The sequence below is a fragment of the Pan paniscus genome, chromosome 1 (genome assembly GCF_029289425.2).
Source record: "Pan paniscus chromosome 1, NHGRI_mPanPan1-v2.0_pri, whole genome shotgun sequence".
In the NCBI taxonomy this organism is placed as follows: domain Eukaryota; kingdom Metazoa; phylum Chordata; class Mammalia; order Primates; family Hominidae; genus Pan; species Pan paniscus.
Genome location: NC_073249.2, coordinates 131,825,523 through 131,840,459, shown reverse-complemented (window position 1 = coordinate 131,840,459; position 14,937 = coordinate 131,825,523). Strand labels below are relative to the sequence as shown.

At 36.5% G+C, this 14,937-nt stretch overlaps 1 protein-coding gene across 3 annotated transcripts in view; it reads left to right on the top strand.

Moving 5' to 3' along the window:
- TLCD4 (TLC domain containing 4) overlaps positions 1-14,384 on the top strand; it is an 80,662-nt gene extending 66,278 nt beyond the window's left edge. For all 3 annotated transcript variants that reach the window (XM_008960529.4, XM_034931716.3, XM_008960528.6), the window contains exon 7: positions 8,312-14,384. In XM_008960529.4, the coding sequence (XP_008958777.1) occupies positions 8,312-8,630 (319 nt within the window). In that variant the 3' untranslated portion in view covers positions 8,631-14,384. The remainder of the gene's footprint in view (positions 1-8,311) is intronic.
- Positions 14,385-14,937: the final 553 nt, after the last annotated feature.

Genomic DNA, 14,937 nt, shown 5'->3' with positions numbered 1-14,937 from the left:
GACTAGAGAGATGACAAAATAGAGATTTTGAAGAAATGAAATGAAATTGGCAATGAATGGATAAAAAATTAGAGAATACGGACAAGTTTAAGACAAATCTTATATTGGACCCAGAGAAATGTGCCCATCAAAAGTGACAGAGAATTAGGAAGACTCAGAGGGAAGGTGATGAATTTAGTGCGGAGATATTGGATAAGAGGACAAACAGAGCATCTGAGTGGAAATTTAGTGAGAGCTCGAGAGAGGAATGTTTGGATGATCAGAATAAGGTGATATTTTAACCTGTGAGAAAAGATATATTTAGAAGATTAGAGTTAAATGTTTAAGACTGGAAAATCAGCCAGGTGTGGTGTCTCATGCCTGTAATCCCAGCACTTTGGGAGGCCGAGGCAAGCAGATCACAAGGTCAGGAGGAGATCGAGACCATTCTGGCCAACATGGTGAAACCCCGTCTCTACTAAAAGTACAAAAAAGAATTAGCTGGGTGTGGTGGCGCGTAGTCCCGGCTACTCAGGAGGCTGAGGCAGGAGAATCGCTTGAATCTGGGATGCGGAGATTGCAGTGAGCCGAGATCGCACCACTGCACTCCAGCCTGGCAACAGAGCAAGACTGTCTCAAAAAACAACAACATAAAAAACAAAAACAAAAACAAAACAAAAAAACAAGATTGGAGAATCAGAGAAAGAAGAGTAGATATAATGAAGGAATAATTTAGGAGTAGTAGGGGAACCAAAATAATATGAAGCTGGAGGGAAACTTGTCTAAAATTCAGTTCTTAAATTCCTAACCTTCCAGGGTTAATATTTATTAAATACAAATGTTTACATGACTGAAGAAATTACATTTGCAACTAAGATGTAAGTAGAGTCAGCTTACAGCCCAGTCCCTTCACAGAGTTCCAGAAACAGTACAGCATCCAAATCCTTATTGGAGTTTTTCCAAGGATGTCAACAAAGATCCAGTTTGTTACTCACAACAGCACTTCTTAAAATTCTCTTCATTCCTCTTGGACTCACAATATCTCGACCCCACAGCTTTCCTAAGGCTCTCTCAAACTTCTGACTCTCAACTCCTCTAAAACTCAACAAACCAGTGCCATCAAGGATCAATTATTTGTCCCTGTCCTCTTTTCTCACTTTTTTTTTCTGTGCCTGCAAATAGCCCTCCATCCTCTTTCCAAATGTAAATGTGAATTAGAGCAAATAATTCCTAGTTTTTACACTTTTTCTAGTTTTTACACAATTTTTAGTGAGTACGATACCTCTACACAATTAACTCCCAGTAAACTTAATGGGAAGGTTCAAGTTCCTTTAGAAGGGTAGGAGGAGGAATAATTGCTAAATGACCAAAGTTAGGATTTTCTCTCTGGAGTGAAGGGAGGATTGTATTAATAAATACATACAATTTGCTGTCTTTTATGCCTGTCTTAGTAATAACAGTAAATGGTGGGTAAAAGAAAGTGTTGTTCTTCTTCTTTCCTTCCTTCCCACATGCATGTTTTCCTCCCTTCCCCTCTTTCCTCTCAGATTCAGTACATACCTTCACAAACTGTTAGCCTTTATTTGCTAGAATGAAAGAATGTTCTAATTAGGTAAGAAGAGGTGGATTCCAACAAAATAAGTGATCTTTCTGCCATGGAAGAGGGAGGTAAGGAGGACAGTTATGTAAATATTATTTCACCTTGAATTAACATTTGGGTTCTTTCCTTTGAAAGACACTGGTTTAAAGACCAGGCACTGGTTAGATGGAAAAATTGGCAGAAGCTAACACTATGGTTATGAGGAAGCTATGGGTGACCAATTTCTTTTTTTTTTCTTTTTTTTTTTTTAAATTATACTTTAAGTTTTAGGGTACATGTGCACATATGTAACTGACTAATTTCTTTTGTAGAGTTGCAGTCATATCGTCTTGGGTTTGGGAGTGTAGTAAGAATGTCTGTGAATATGTCTGACTCTCCTTTCAAAAAACTGGCAAAGAAGAGAAGCAGTGGAGGGGAGGTTTTTGGATTAGCAGGAATTGAGCACGTTGGTAAAAGAATAATCAATTTATAGAAGGGGAACTTGATAGAACAAGGGAAGGCAGGGTAGTTTATTGAATAAATCCTGGAAGATGAGGACTCTTCTCTGAGTTGAAAGGTAAAGGTGCCTGAGAAGAAGTTTTGAGATCTTGGGGTCAGAGTGGAAGGAATTCATGGTTGATGGACTCTAATGCAGTTGACTCCCGAACAACATGGGTTTGAACTGTGTGAGTCCACTGACACATCTATTTTTTTCAATAAAATTTGCACTAAGTGTGCCTGCCTTTCCTTCCAACTTCGTCACCTCTTCCACCTCTGCCACCCTTGCGACAGCAAGTCCAACTCCTCCTCTTACTCAAGGCTAGTTAACGTGAAGACGACGAGAATGAAGACCTTTACAAAGATCCACTTTCACTTAATAGTACATATATTTTCTTTTCTTTATGATTTTCTTTTCTCTAGAAAATAACATTTTTCTCTAGCTTACTTTATTATAAGAATATAGTATATAATGCAAATAACATAAAATAATGTTAATTGACTTTATGTTATTGGTAAGGCTTCTGGTCAACAATCAGGTGTTTGGGCAAGTCAGAAGTCAAGCAATTTTCAACTGTGTGGGGAGTCAGCACCCCTAACCCTGGCGTTGCTCAAGAATTAACTGTATATCAGTAAGAAACCAGATGCTCTGATAGGATTGAGAGACAAAAGTGAATGAGGAAGGGAATTGACTTGAATGGCAGGACAGGTTTGGAAGCAATTATATGGGAACTATGGAGTTAAATGAAAGGACTGTCGAGCCAGTTTGAGAATTCTGCTGAAGTTCAAGTCTTTTAAAATTATATTTGTGCCATTTATCTTAATAAAGATTGGTGGGTAATGATATTTATTGAATTTACAGTATGGGGGAGTTGTTACTCTGTCATGGCAGCTTCATAGTACAAAGGAGGTACTATCATTTATCCCCATTTATAGAGATAGAACAAACATAGAGGTCAATAGCAGAGAGAGCTAAGACCACACAGTTGCTCCATGGCAGAACCAGGCTTTCAACCCAGGCGGCCTGACTGCAGAGCACCCTACCTACTCTTCACATCATTCTGTATTGCCTAAGGAAAGCTGGCTTGATGAAACACTGGAGATCAGCAGAGTGGGTGAGATAGATGAAGTGGCAAGAGAATGGAGGGTGCTGATGTGTGTTCTGAAGTTAACTTGGAGTTTGGATTAGGTAGGAAAGGAAGTGAAAGCGTGGAGGTGATAGAGAGGGATTTGAGGATTTGAAGGTCAAAGAAGTAGTTTAGGTGAGATTGGGTAAAGAGAAATATGGAAGGCTTATGATTAGAGAGGAATGGGTTCACTGAGGTATAATATTTCTTGAGTAATTCCAAAGTTGCCATGTAGTCAAAGAAATGAATGGCTGAAGGAGAAGGGAAGTCTTTGGAGAAGAGAAGGCTTGAGGATCAGAGACCTGGATTAGAATGTGGATGTCATTGCTTTAGTGATGTTTTTCCTATTTGCAGTATTATTTCATTAATTTAGCCATTGCTATCTAAATAGTCTTTCTTAATTGTCTTAGATAATTTAGCCATTTTATCCTACATAAACTTATAAAATGTAATACATCTCTCATCCTATATAAATTATTTGATATTTTAATCACTCAATAAGATATTTTCAAGCTTTTTAACTATTAATTTTTAGTTTCTTATGTTGAACAATTTTAGCTTAATCAGGACTAATTCAGTTAAATTGAATATTAAGATACACAGATATGTTTTACTGCCTTTGCAATTTGATCTCTAAAATGATGTAAAATTAGGCAAGGCAGTTTTTTTAAGGAAGAAAAAGTGGAATAGAGCGAATGTTCACTGACTTTTTAAAAACCTTTTTATCTTTAGAATAGTTTTACATTTACAGAAAAATCAGAAGGCTGATACAGAGGGTCCCTGTGTACCCCACACCCAGCTTCCCCTATTGTTAGCGTCATAGATCAGTGGGTGCAGTTGTTACAATTAGCGAGCCAGTGTTAATATCTTATTGTTAACTAAAGTCCATACTTTGTGTGGATTTCTTTCGTTTTTGCCCAGTGCCCCTTTTCTGTCCCAGGATCCCTTCCAGAATGCCACACTACATTTAGTTTCATGTCTGCTTAGGCTACTGTTGGCTGTGATCGTTTCTCAGATGTCCCCTGTCTCTGGTGACCTTGACGGTTTTGAGGAGTACTGATCAGGTGTTTTGTAGACTGTCCCTCAATTTGGGTTTGTCTGATGTTTTTCTCATGATTACACTGGGGATATGGGGTTTTGGGAGGAAGACCACCGAGGGACAGTACCATTCTCATCACACATATTAGGACTGCATGCTGTGAACATGACTTAATCATTGTTGATGTTAAGCTTGTTCACCTGAGGTACTGTTTGTCCGGTTTCTCCATTTTAAAGTTATTCCTTACACTTGCCCTCCCCCTGCCCCTTCTATACTGTACACTTTGGAAGGAAGTCACTGTGTGTATTAGTTTGTTGGGGGCTGCCATAAAAAATGCCACAGTCTGGGTGGCTTAAATAACAGAAATGTGTTTTTGCACAGTGCTGGAAGCCGGAAGTCCAAGACCAAGGTGCCTGCAGGGTTGGTTCCTGGTGAGGCGCCTCTCCTCTTCTTGCAGAAGGCAACTTCTCTCTGTGTCCTCACATGGCCTCTTCTCCGTGTGTGCATGGAGGAAGAGAGGGAGAACTTTGGTCTCTCCTTTCTTTTAAGGGCACTGGTCCTATTGGATTGGGGCCTGACCCTTGTTACTTTATTTAACCTTAATTGCCTTCTTAAAGGACCTATCTTGAAATACAGTCACTTTGGGGCTTCAGGGCTTCAACATAAGAATTTAGCCGGGCGCGGTAGCTCACGCCTGTAATCCCAGCACTTTGGGAGGCCGAGGCGGGTGGATCACAAGGTCAGGAGATCAAGACCATCCTGGCTAACACGGTGAAACCCCGTCTCTACTAAAAAATACAAAAAATTAGCCGGGCATGGTGGCGGGCACCTGTAGTCCCAGCTACTCGGGAGGCTGAGGCAGGAAAATGGCGTGATCCCGGGAGGCGGAGCTTGCAGTGAGCCAAGATTGCGCCACTGCACTCCAGCCTGGGTGACAGAGCGAGACTCTGTCTCAGAAAAAAAAAAAAAAAAAAGAATTTAGTGGGAGACAGTTCAATACATTACACTATACACAGCCCACACTTGAGGAGTAGGGGTTTATGCTTTACCTTGTTGAAGGTGTGATTTCTACATAAATTATTTGCAGTTATTCGGAACAGATTTGTTTCTTCTCCCCTATTCATTCATTTATATCAATATTGATTTCTGGATATTTATTTTATACTTTAGGTTATAATCCAATACAACATTATTTATTTTGTTGCTCACATTGTGAGTTTTGGACCTGGAGAGCTCATTTGGTTGGTTTCTGTGTTCCTTTGACATAAAGAAACGTCATTTTGTTTTTTGAGCACTTTCTTGCTCTCTGGCCCTAAATGATACTCTAACAGGTTCATATTGTATATTGTGTATTCTCTGTTCCCAGCCCTCAAATCAGGTATTTCTCAAGGAACCCTAGTTTCTTTCATTGGAGAGTGGTATTAGAAGCCAACATGTGGATGCCATGTATGCTCATGGTTACTGAGGCATCATTGTTTCTATGGGCTCCTAGCTGACAGAACCTGGAAATATGCTGACCTGTGTGTATACACCTATCTATAATTATTTCTGTATGTATGCATTTATAGCTATATCAAGCTAAAATAGTTCACTGTTTCCAAATCTAATCCAGTATCTCATGGAAAAAATCTAGCTTCTTCTTGCTTGTCTGAAACCTTTCACTCCAACAATGAGAAACCTGGTTCCCACTATTTTTCATCAGACAAATCTATTTATTTGTTCAGTCCTGATATACATGTATAATGGTTTCAGAATTGTTAATTGTTTTTGCGTGAACTAGAGTACATTGCCTGTATACAGTTTCTTTTGCCTTTGTCTTATAGTCTCCATCTTTGAAGTCACTTAGGTCAGCACCTCTTTCTACCTTACTCCTTTCAGGGATGTTATATCATGCATTTGTAACAGTTAAGATTCTTTTGTCACTGTTTGCATTGCATCCTGGTATCCCCCAACCTCCTGATTGTTTAAAATTTTGCATACATCAGGTTCACTTTTTGTGCACTTCTGTGGGTTTTGATAATTGCATAATGTCAAGTATCCACCACTGTAGTATTATGCAGAACAGTTTCACCACCCTAAAATATCCCTTGTTTTACCTACTCAATCCCTTTCCACTCTTTCCGAAACTCTGGTAACCACTGTTCTGTTTTCTGTCTTGATACTTTTGCTTTTTCTAGAATGTCTATAAATGGAATCATACAGTGTACAGGATTTTCAGACTGATTTCATTTACTTAGCACTTTAGATTCATTCTTGCTGTTACATTGATTGATAGTTTATTTTTATTGCTAAGTAGTATTCCACTGTATGGATGTACTACAATGTCCATCTTGATGGCTTGTAGTTGTTGGCAGTTATGAATAAAGCTGGTGTAAACATATATGCAGCTTTTGTGTGGACATACATTTTTTAATCAGTTGGAAAAATACCTAGGAATGTGATTGCTGGTTTGTGTGCTATGAATATGTTTACTTTTATGCCTGTTAAACTGTCTTCTAAAGTGGTTGTACCATTTTGCATTCCTAGCAGCAATGAATGTGTGTTCCTCTTGTTCCACACCCTTGCCAGCAATTGTTATTGTCCATTTTTTGGGATTTTAGCTATTTTAATAGGTGTGCATAGTATCTTGTTGCTAAAATTTGCACTTTCTTTTTTTTTTTCTTTTTTTTGAGACAGAGTCTCTTGTTGCCTAGGCTGGAGTGCAATAGCACGATTTCGGCTCACTGCAACCTCTGCCTCCCAGGTTCAAGAGATTCTCCTGCCTCAGCCTCCCAAGTAGCTGGGATTACAAGAATGCGCCACCACACCCAGATAATTTTGTATTTTTAGTAGAGATGGGGTTTCGCCATTTTGGCCACATTGGTTTCTTTTCTTTTCTTTTCTTTTTTGAGATGGAATCTCGCTCTATCGCCCAGGCTGGAGTGTGGTGGTGTGATCTCGGCCCATTGCAACCTCTGCCTCCTGGGTTCAAGCAATTCTCTGCCTCAGCCTCTGAGTAGCTGGGATTACAGGTGCCCGCCGCCATGCCTGGCTAATTTTTGTATTTTTAGTAGAGACGGGGTTTCACTATCCTGGCCAGGGTGGTCTTGAACTCCTGACCTGATGATCCACGCTCCTCAGCCTCCCAAAGTGCTGGGATTACAGGGGTCAGCCACTGCGCCTGGCTGGCCAGGCTGGTTTCAAACCCCTGACCTCAGGTGATCCACCTGCCTCAGCCTCCTAAAGTGCTGGGATTACAGGCATGAGCCACTGCAATTTGCACTTCCTAATGACAATAGTGAACATCTTTTTATATGCTTAGTTTTCATCTATATATATTTTCTGATGAGGTGTTTGTTATGCTCTTTTACCAGTGTTTTAATTGGGTTGTTTTCTTATTGTTGACTTTTAAGAATTCTTTGTGTACTTTGTATACATGTACTTTACCATACATGTATATTTTAAATATTTTTTCCTAGTGTGTGGTTGTCTTTTCTTTAACAGTGTCTTTCACAGAGCAAGTTTTAATTTTAATGAAGTCCAACTTAACCAACTTTTTCTTCCATGGATGACACTTTTGGTGTTGTATCTAAAATACCACCACCAAATGCAAGATCATACAGGTTTTTTTCCTTTTTTCTTATGGAAGTTTTATAGTTTTGCATTTTACATTTAGGTCTATGATCCATTTTGAGTTAATTTTTGTGTAAGGTGTGAGATCTCTGCTTAACTTCATTTTTCTTGATGTTGATATACAATTTTGCACACCTTGTTGAAAAGACTTTTTTTCTCCACTGAATTACCTTTATGCTTTTGTCACAAATCAGTTGAGTATATTTGTGTGGGTCTATTTCTGAGCTCTCTTTTCTCTTCCATTGGTTTATTGATTATTTCACTAACACCATGCTGACTTGATTACTGTCGCTTTATAGTAAGTCTTGGAAATGGGTAGTGTGAGTCCTCCAATTTTGTTCTTTTTCAGCATTGCGTATGCTATTCTAGGCCCTTTGCTCCTCCTTCACTGAATTTTAAAATTTAAAAACTAAAATAAAAATGGTTAATCCTCAGAGATGCACTATAAATGTGATGTTTCTTTAATTCATTTTTCAGGTGGTTCTTTGAAGCTCTGAAGTATCCCAAGTTTTCTAAAGCTATCGTTATCAATGGAATACTCATGACAGTAGTATTCTTCATCGTGCGGATTGCCTCAATGCTTCCTCATTATGGCTTCATGTATTCCGTGTATGGAACAGAACCCTACATAAGACTTGGAGTTTTAATCCAGTTATCCTGGGTCATTAGTTGTGTTGTTTTGGATGTGATGAATGTCATGTGGATGATCAAAATTTCAAAAGGTTGCATCAAAGTCATCTCTCACATCAGACAAGAGAAAGCCAAAAATAGTCTTCAGAATGGAAAACTTGATTAAAGGAGTGCTACCGATAAGCAGACTTCATTACTACCCAGCATATCTGCTGATAGGATGAATTCTTGGCATGTTCTTGTGTATCTTTATTAATTATAATTGTTATTCAGGATTTCAGTGTCTTTTTTTTTAAACCTTAGAAAAGAGAAGGCCGGGCGTGGTGGCTCATGCCTGTAATCCCAGCACTTTGGGAGGCCAAGGTGGGTGGATCGCTGAGGTCAGGAGTTTGAGACTAGCTTGGCCAACATGGTGAAACCCCATCTCTACTAAAAATACAAAAAAAGTAGCTGGGCGTGGTGGTTGGCGCCTGTAATCCCAGCTACTCGGGAGGCTGAGGCAGGAGAATCGCTTGAACCCGAGAGACGGAGGTTGCAGTGAGCTGATATTGTGCCACTGCACTCCAGCCTGGGCGACAGAGCAAGACTCCATCTCAAAAAAAAACAAAAACAAAAGAAAAGAGAAACTAAAATTAAAATTTAGTTTTCATCCCAAGATGTCTTTTCTGCCTTTCTTTTGCCTTATTTACAAGCATGGATAAAAATCTTAAAGGTTTAAATAAAAATGATCAGTGTAATGGTGAATCTTTTGAGAAATCTCTTAACTGCATTGGTATTTTTTCTCTGTGAAAGATGACTATGATAATCTGGTACAAATGGTTTTATGTCACCAATTTTGCTGCAAGAATGGGAACTGCTTTTAAATCTGTAAATAGCTCTTAACATTTGTTGTATGCACTCTTTTCTTACTATGGCTGTCAACACTTGTGTAGGGTTTAATTTCTAAATTGTTGGCATGTTCTTTTCCTCAGGCTATTCAGAAGTAACAACATTTTTCATTTCAGACGTGCAATCACCTATTAATGATGAAATATTTTACCACTTTGGGAATATTTAATTAGTTTAGTCATGGAGAATACTTCCCACATTTTAAGATTTTTCAAATATCACTGTCATTTCTATTTTAGCATTTTATCAAATTATTGCTTTTTTATTTTATAGTAAGGCTTAAGACAGATTATAGACCTCCTTAAGAGATGAGTTTCTTCTTCTAAAAATGCATGTTGATAGAGGACTATTTAGGCTAATCGGAGGAATCACTAAGAAAGAAAGTTTTAACACTATTTATCCCTATCTGCTTTCCTTGCACTTTTTCTGTGAAAAATATTTTCTGTTTGCAAAATCTTCGCTAAGTTCTGAACCCAGCACCATCAGTACCAAAGTCTTATGCAATATGTATTTATTATGCTCCTGAAATAGGCCTCTTCTTGATGAGACCCAAACTATTACAAAAATATCAGTATTCATATTTTACTCACAATTCATACCCGTGCTTACTTAGTCAGCATTTTAGTGCTTTGAATTTCTATCTTAAAGCACAGAAAAAAAAGGTAATTTAATCCAAGTATTCTATCATCAAAATTATTGTCTGATTATATGAAGATAAATGACTGGAGACTCTGGTTGTGTGTGTATGTGTTTTGCTTTTACTTTAATTCTTGCAATCCAAATATAGAATTATATATTTATCTATTATTGCCTTTATTTATTCTTTAAGCACTTGAGTTTAATGATTATTCTTACCTGAGAAAGGAAGAAATTTAATTCTACCAGTGATGAATACTTGAAATTAATTGAACTCATACCAAAAGATGTAATCCAGTTTCTCAGTTTGAAGGAGAATGTTTGACTCACTTTCATTGTTCATGCTAGCTGAATATAATCAAGACTTTTGATCTGATTTGCTTTTATTATTCAATGCAGATAGAGCCTGATAAGTTTTAGAACATTTAAAGAAGATTGAAATCTCAGTCAGTAACTAAATGATAAAATGAGATTGATTGGCTTATATTAGGTACATTTATTTTTGAAAGAATTAATGTAAAATAATAGTTATTTTTAAAGCAGCTAATATTACACTGATAATTTGTTGCTAAATTTAGTGCTGTCCACATCATAGGTGCTTAAATATGTACTGGTTAACTAGAGGGGGGTAGGAAAGCAAGCAGTTTTATCTTGTTCTTACCTTTTTGCAGGAAAAGTGGCTTTAAAAAAATTTATATAATAAAACTATTTTGGAAATTCATTCTTTTAGAAAGAGACCTTGAGATAAATATTTTTGACTCTGGATATTTCTATAGTTCTGAACACAGATTTTAAACCCACTATCAAAATGAAAACAATATAAAGCTATAATATTAGTGAGTCTCCATGTAGCAGTTTGTTTTTATAGTTACTGTTTCATGCTTAAAACTTCATTCTTACTTTCGTTAATGTTACCCTTCACTGGTATAGCCACTCACTAAATAAGTATATTTAAAACATCAAAATTTTGAACTAAAGTTTGTGATTCCCTTATTCAGCAATCCTTATCTTATGCTGGCTGCATGAGTTAATTCAACATCCAGATTAAATATCCTAAAGTAGGTTCTATATATTTCCTCATACAACAGACATGGAATGGAAATGCCACTAGAAACTGCCCTGCTACTTTTAAGTCTGACCTTTGCAGGAGGTACACTTTGCTGTTCTATGATTGTATTCACCTACCTAAAATACGAATGAAGACAGAACATATCATTTACTGCACGATGAATTTTTCATTTATTAAATGAAAAACGTTTGCTAGACATTTTAAATATTAAGTATTTTGACTACACGGATTAATTTAAATGATTCTATCAGGCATTCTGATATTTAACAACTCTATTAAAATATTTATAGAAAAATAAAAGCAAATTGATATAAATTTTTGAGCAATTCTATTTTTGTAGAAAAAAGATGACAACCTGTAATTATAAAGATGTTTTTTGAATGTGTAGTATCCTAGAAAATAAAAGTTCTTGTGAAACTTAAAAAATGAATGAAAACCAACTAATAGCATGCAAGATCATAGATCCTGCATTAAATTTTTATTTGTGAATATTTGAAAATTATGAGCTATAACTTATAAAGTTTGCCTTCTTATGTCTAAAATCTTTTAAAGGATTATTTGCATTTATGTAAAACTTGAAATGAAGTTATATATGAGTGCAAAGAAATTGACTTCTGCTCAAATATGTGTTGATACTCTACAGTAAATTGAATTAAATTTTTATCCCAACTGTTTGATTTTGTTATTTCATGGACTAGCCTTACGTTAAGTGAAATAATATTTATGTTGTTACCACCCCTAAGAGTGACTCTGATATATTATGGATGACCCAGGACGGTCTTAAAGGTCTAGTTTTAAAAACTGCCTAGTTTGTAAGTATTTGATTCCAGTTCTTTTCTAAATTTTAATAATTTGACTCAAAATTTTTGCTACAGGGTCAACTTTTAAATTGTATATTTCCTCTGAGGCACACCGGGCATTTGGAGAATGGTTCTTCACCGGTGTAGAGAGCCAGGTTTACTGTTGGTTGTACCATCTGTTATCAGGCATGCAGAAACATTTCTCTTCTGGAGAAACAGAGGGGAAGGTGTTGTTACAGTGTACATGTTTCCTCTGTGTCATTTTTAAGGGAAATAAACATGTTCCAAAAGATGCTGTTAAAATAAATATTTGAACACGTTTTCTGTTTCTAGGTTGCTCTTAATTCCAAACATTTAAATAAATGTGCATTTGAATAGCTTTAAGTGGTTTAGACTATTAGCTGAAATGGAAAAATTCATGTATTGTCATCATCAATAATACTTCATAAAGGTTTATGTATTTTTATGTGTTTGGATTCCATAAGAAGTTGAACTTAGATAATTTTATCAAGAGTAGCACAGTGTTTCTCAGGTGCGAGCTGGCATACAGCGAGACCCTTCATGTGTCTCTGGATGCACATATATCTTCCCAACCTTAAACACAGCTCATTGAAATACATTAAAGCTACTGAAAGTGAGTTCTGATGCAAAACACATGTGAGGTGTGTAGGAACAATGAAAAGCTAGAGGATCTGGAGTTAGAGGAGGCATTGAGAGTGCTTTTCCCTTAAACGCCGTGATAGTCCTCCCTTGATCTAGAAGTATTCTCTTTGAATCCTTCCATCTCTTCCTCCTGGTACGCCAGATGACTTCATCAGCATCTCCCTCTTTTATGCTCACACCTTTCGCTGTCAACTTTTGAGACCTCCCCATGTATCTATAAGCTTCCCAGTCTCTTATGGCAAATTTAAAAGTTTACAAATAGGTTCTCTCATTGAAAAAAAGCATTGTAGTAAAGTTTAAAGTGGAGCTCAGACAAATCATGACTTATTAAGAGACTACAGGAAGCCATTCAGCATTTAATAATACCTGTTTACAACATGAGGCAAAGCTAATAATGTTATGGTTTTATTAAGAGACATCTGTCATCTCTGTTTTTCTTAAACTGGTTTAACAGAGCTTTGTAATGTGTTTCAGCTGAAGATGTATTATAGGCTTGTAAATTATCTAAATGTTCTTTTTAGACCCCATGACAGGAGCACAGAGGAACTGAGATAACTCTGTGTTATGAGAGGGTGGATGCTGGCTTGTGGCAAAATTATTTTAGAGTCCTGCTCTTTAGGGAAAACTTTGCTATGGTAATGTTTCTTTGAAAAAAAAATTTACCAGCAACTGCGTTACTTGGTGTTTTCCAAAGTACAACATCCAAGGACTTGAATCTTACCCCTTTCTAGGCCAGACTAGGCCAGCCTCTAGTTTTGATAATAATTCATACCTTTATTGGAATATATTTTGGATAGCAGTGAAGAATTGAAAGCAGCTCCTAAAGATTGGTTTGTTTGCTTTGAAAATGTTTACACTTATTCACTCTAAGCAGTGGACCATTTTGATATCAGGCCCTATACATAAGACCAAAACCAGAAATATTTCTAAATCTCAAAGATTTATAAGTACAGTACCTCTGGCTGAAAACTCGTTAAACATCCTTTGGATATTTTTTCTTTATATCTTTATGTAATTATTTCTGTAATTAAGTGTACATTAGGGTTATGTGCTACTTAACAAGCCTAAAGGTATAGCTGTATATAGAATGTGCTCTGTGTTTTTCTGTTTCCTGCTTGGTTTGTTTCTGGTATGACTATGTCTACTTTTTATTTAAGGAATTTTGTGTAGATATTACTCTCACTAACTTGTAAATAGGATAAGTTATGAGATTTTTTGGTATTAGAATTTGTAATAATAATGACTTTTAGATTTTATTTGAAAAAGCTACTTGGAAAGCAGTAAATAGAACTATAGTGATATATATAGATACATAGATATATACTTTTTTCTGAGAATGTATAATATATAATTGTCAAAGATTTTTGGAAGTCTTTCAAAATATACTTACTACCGTTTTGAGAACATACCTTCTAATTTATTTCCATAAGGCTGAAGAACTTTTATTTACAAAATGTAAGACTAGATAATGTATGAATCAGTGTTACTAGGACTTATCAGTACTTAAAATAGCAACTTAGCATTCTTTATTTTGTTTCCTGGTTGTTTTATTTGGAGGGATAATAAATGTCTAAGTTATTTCCATTAAAATTTTGAAATGTTTGTATACTTTATGTGTGCCATTTTAAAGTATATGCAAGTTCTAAGCAATAATCTGCATGTTATACAAGGTTGACATATTTTGTCCTGAAATTTTTAGTTAACATTTCAAGAATGATAAAATGAACACCCTGTAAATCACCCTTCTCCCCCTCCCCTCCATGAAAACCTTGGGATTTTCTTGTGCTAGAACACTACCACAATGTGGTGCAAAGCTTTGTATTTTGTGGAAAAAAAAATAAAATCACAATTATTTAGTGCAAAAGTTTGTCTGCAAGGTGTATACTTTAATAGTAATTAATGAATAGATTAATGATAAAATTATGTTCTGCAAATCAAATAATCTCTTCTAGCACCTTAATCCTAAAGGTAAATTTTTATTCCTCAGGATGCTTGTAGAGCTTGCTTATTTCCTTCCCTCCCTTTCTGCCCACTGAAGTCACAGCTTGGTAGCAAACCAGCAGGAGTTGCAACCATTTTAGTCATGCTTGTTAATGAAAGGAATGGTGCTGTCTAATCGATATGTTCTTTTAGATTAAGTAAAACTTTGGCGGTTGTGTTTTTAATCTCCTTACCTTTGTCCCTAGGCCTCTCATGTGGTCTCTAGTGCTTTTTGCTGAATGTCTTGGCTGGAATTCCTACCTTCTCAAATTGCCTGTGGTCTTAAATCCTGCATCTTGGTCTGAGAATATCCAGTAGGTCAGGAAGCAGAGCACTAATTGAATACTGAAGAGGTTTGCCTATGGAGAGTACCATGAGTCATGCTTCAGAACATGCCTAAAATGTTGTGTCCAGACTGGCAAAAGAACAGCTGAATT